The 3,371-nt window shown below is 51.8% G+C and overlaps 1 protein-coding gene across 1 annotated transcript in view; it reads left to right on the top strand.

The window, feature by feature from the left end:
- Positions 1-523: 523 nt before the first annotated feature.
- The window catches only part of LPCAT4 (lysophosphatidylcholine acyltransferase 4), a 21,625-nt gene continuing 18,777 nt past the window's right edge, over positions 524-3,371 (top strand). The window contains exons 1-2 of the mRNA XM_015412746.1: positions 524-834; positions 2,239-2,459. Of these exons, the coding sequence (XP_015268232.1) occupies positions 524-834; positions 2,239-2,459 (532 nt within the window). The remainder of the gene's footprint in view (positions 835-2,238; positions 2,460-3,371) is intronic.

Raw genomic sequence — 3,371 nt, 5'->3', positions numbered from 1 at the left:
CCCTAGAGTCGGACTCGACTGGCTTTCGAGCAAGGGAACCTTTACCTTTACCTAAAATCACGTTGTTTCTCCTGGAACGTTATTTTCATCTTTATTTTGCATTGTTGGTGAGATTTTCCTGGGGGTTGTTGAATCAACGCTTTGAATAAACACCACCACCACCACCCCTTTTATCCTTCACTTGAGAAGTTAATAGCCCTAGATGTGGGCTAAGCTTGCAGAATGAGACGATGTTGGACGGCTGGTTTTGATGCCCTCTTCGTGCTTTCTGGCTCTGCAATTTCGTATTCTCTAACGTCTCACGCAGCAATTGAGCTCATCCAGGCAACCCCGATCTCGGAAGCTAAGCAGGAATTCCAGGGCCAGGACACAGAGGCAGGCAATAGCAAGCTACCTCTCTGGAACATCGAAGCCCCAGTAGGGGTCACCAGAAGTCAACCATGACTTCCAGGCGCATGCATGCACGCACACACACACAAATACCAAAAAAAAGAAAGAAATTGAGTGCATCCAGTTGCATCGTATGACGCCTCTTCCGCTTCGTGTTTTGCAGTTCTACGTTCTGGGGGCGGTGCTGGCCCCGATCCGTGTCGCCCTGGCCTTTGTCGTTCTGTTCCTCATCTGGCCCTTCGCCCTTCTCCAGGTGGTGGGGCTCCCGGAGGAGACACTGCAGGAACCGTTCTCTGGATGGAGGAAGTATCTGGGGGCGGTGCTGGCCCCGATCCGTGTCGCCCTGGCCTTTGTCGTTCTGTTCCTCATCTGGCCCTTCGCCCTTCTCCAGGTGGTGGGGCTCCCGGAGGAGACACTGCAGGAACCGTTCTCTGGATGGAGGAAGTAAGTGTACGCTCAGCACGGGTCAGGTTCTGGCACTGGACGTGGGGCTGACGTAGATGACCTCTGAGGTTCCTTCCAAATCTGTCAGTGCAGTTCTGTGTGGAGTTACTCCAGCCCATTGCAATCAACGGCCTGCAAAATGGAGCTGTTCCGCCAGGCTTTTTAGTTGAGGTGGAGGACACCCAAGTAGCTGGCCTCCCAGTTTGGTGTCGTGGTTAAGTGCACGGACTCTAATCTGGGAGAACCGGGTTTGATTCCCCACTCCTCCACTTGCACCTGGCTGGATGACCTTGGGCAAGCCGTAGTTCTGGCACAGCTGTTCTTGAAAAAGAGCAGTTTTTGTCAGAGTTCTCTCAGCCCCACCCACCTCCCAGGGTGTCTGTTGTGGAGAGGGGAAGGGAAAGGAGTCTGTAAGCCGCTCTGAGACTCCAAGTGAAGGGTGAGGTATAAATCCAATCTCTTCTTCTTCTTCTCCTCCACTTGCACCTGGCTGGATGACCTTGGGCAAGCCGTAGTTCTGGCACAGCTGTTCTTGAAAAAGAGCAGTTTTTGTCAGAGTTCTCTCAGCCCCACCCACCTCCCAGGGTGTCTGTTGTGGAGAGGGGAAGGGAAAGGAGTCTGTAAGCCGCTCTGAGACTCCAAGTGAAGGGTGAGGTATAAATCCAATCTCTTCTTCTTCTTCTCCTCCCTGTACAGAGCCCATATAGAGACTGCCCTGCACAGAGGCGGCCTGGATCATCTACGTATAAGGAGACTTGGGGTTATGTAGATGTGACTCCAGTTTGGGGCGGGGGGTTGAATTATAGCTCGCCATCTTTTAACTGATTTTCTGGGTTTAGTTGTTTTCAGATTAATTGTATTAACTGGTTTTTATTGTTATATGCTTTGATGTTAACCACCCTGAGCCCATTTGGGAAGGGAGGGAAATAAATATGAAAAATAATTAAAAAAAAACACAATAAAATAAAAATAAAGGTCAAGGTTTCCCTTGCTTGAAAGCCAGTCGAATCCGACTCTAGGCTTGCGGTGCTCATCTCCTTTTCCAAGCCGAAGAGCCAGTGCTGTCCGAAGACGTTTCCGTGGTCATGTGGCCGGCATGACTAAACACCAAGGCGCACGGAACGCTGTTACCTTCCCACCGAAGTGGTACCTGTTTATCTACTTGCAGTTTCTTGCTTTCGAACTGCTAGGTTGGCAAGAGCTGGGGCCAGAGACGGGAGCTCACTCCGTCACGCGGCACTGGGGTCTCGAACTACCGAACTACAGGCCTTCCGGTCTGCATAACTTTGAATAGGATTGGGCCGTTAGGACCCTTGGGCTCTGCCGATGACCATGCTGCTGGCTACAGGCAGCTCTCCTGACGCCCTCTCTGGTTTTTGCCCTCCCCCCCGCTTTCTTTTCCAGCACCATTTCCCACGGTTCCGTCTACCTGCTGAGCCGCCTGATGTTCTTCTTGCTGGGCTTCATGCGGATACGAGTGCGGGGTCAGAGGGCATCGCGGCTCGAGGCTCCCATCCTGGTGGCCGCCCCCCACTCGACCTTCTTTGACCCTATCATCCTGCTGCCCTGCGACCTTCCCAAGGTGGTGTCTCGCACGGAGAACCTCCACGTGCCCGTCATTGGAGGTGAGCGAACCCCGCGTGGGGAGTGTGAGGGTGTGGGACGAAGGGCCTCTGGAGCGCACGAACCTCTGAAGCGGCCTTCTACTGAATCAGACCATTATTAATAATAATAATAATAATAATAACAAGTTCACATTGCAACTTAAACCACCAATGTCACCCAAATTCCAATTTCATTCAGCATTTAAAGCAATAATAGCTCTCGAATAAAAACTGTTTTTTAATCTGTTTGTCCTTTTTTAAATTGTCCTATATCTTCTACCCGAAGGCAGCAGTTCAAACAGGGAGTGTTCAGGGTGTGACAAATCCTGCAGAATGTTCTTTGCTTTTTTCAAGCATCGAGAACTATACAATTCCTCCAGGAACGGGAGAGGGCAGTATTGCCTACTCAGACTGGCCGTGGCCATCCAGGGTCTCAGGTCGGAGGTCTTTCACATCCCCGGCTACCTGATCCTTCTAACTGGAGATGCCGGGGAGTGAACCTGGGACCTGCGACAAGCCAGGCAGAACGTTGCCCTCCCCAAGAAATACCATTTCCGGCTATTCTGGTGTTCTGCCTCTGCTCTGACATGCTGATACAAAAATCTCCATCATTCAACGATTTAAGTTCAAAGGAAGATGGGGCAGCGGCTCTCCAGGGTCTCGGGCAGAGGTCTTTCACGTCACCGACTCCCTGATCCTTTTAACTGGAGATGCCGGGGATCGAACCGGGGACCTTCCGCGTGCAAAGTAGAGGGTCTTCCCCAGAGCCACGATCCCTTTCCAGACCATAGCACCAGATCATACTCAGGAAGAGATTACTCTGTGGGGTGTAGTGGTTAAGTACGCGGACTCTACTCTGGGAGAACCGGGTTTGATTCCCCCCTCCTCCACTTGCACCTGCTGGATGACCTTGGGCAAGCCATAGCTCTGTCA

The sequence above is a fragment of the Gekko japonicus genome, unplaced genomic scaffold (assembly GCF_001447785.1).
Source record: "Gekko japonicus isolate JY-2015 unplaced genomic scaffold, Gekko_japonicus_V1.1 scaffold669, whole genome shotgun sequence".
Taxonomy (NCBI): domain Eukaryota; kingdom Metazoa; phylum Chordata; class Lepidosauria; order Squamata; family Gekkonidae; genus Gekko; species Gekko japonicus.
The sequence above is the reverse complement of the archived record's forward strand: the minus strand, read 5'-3'. Positions and strand labels throughout refer to the sequence as shown.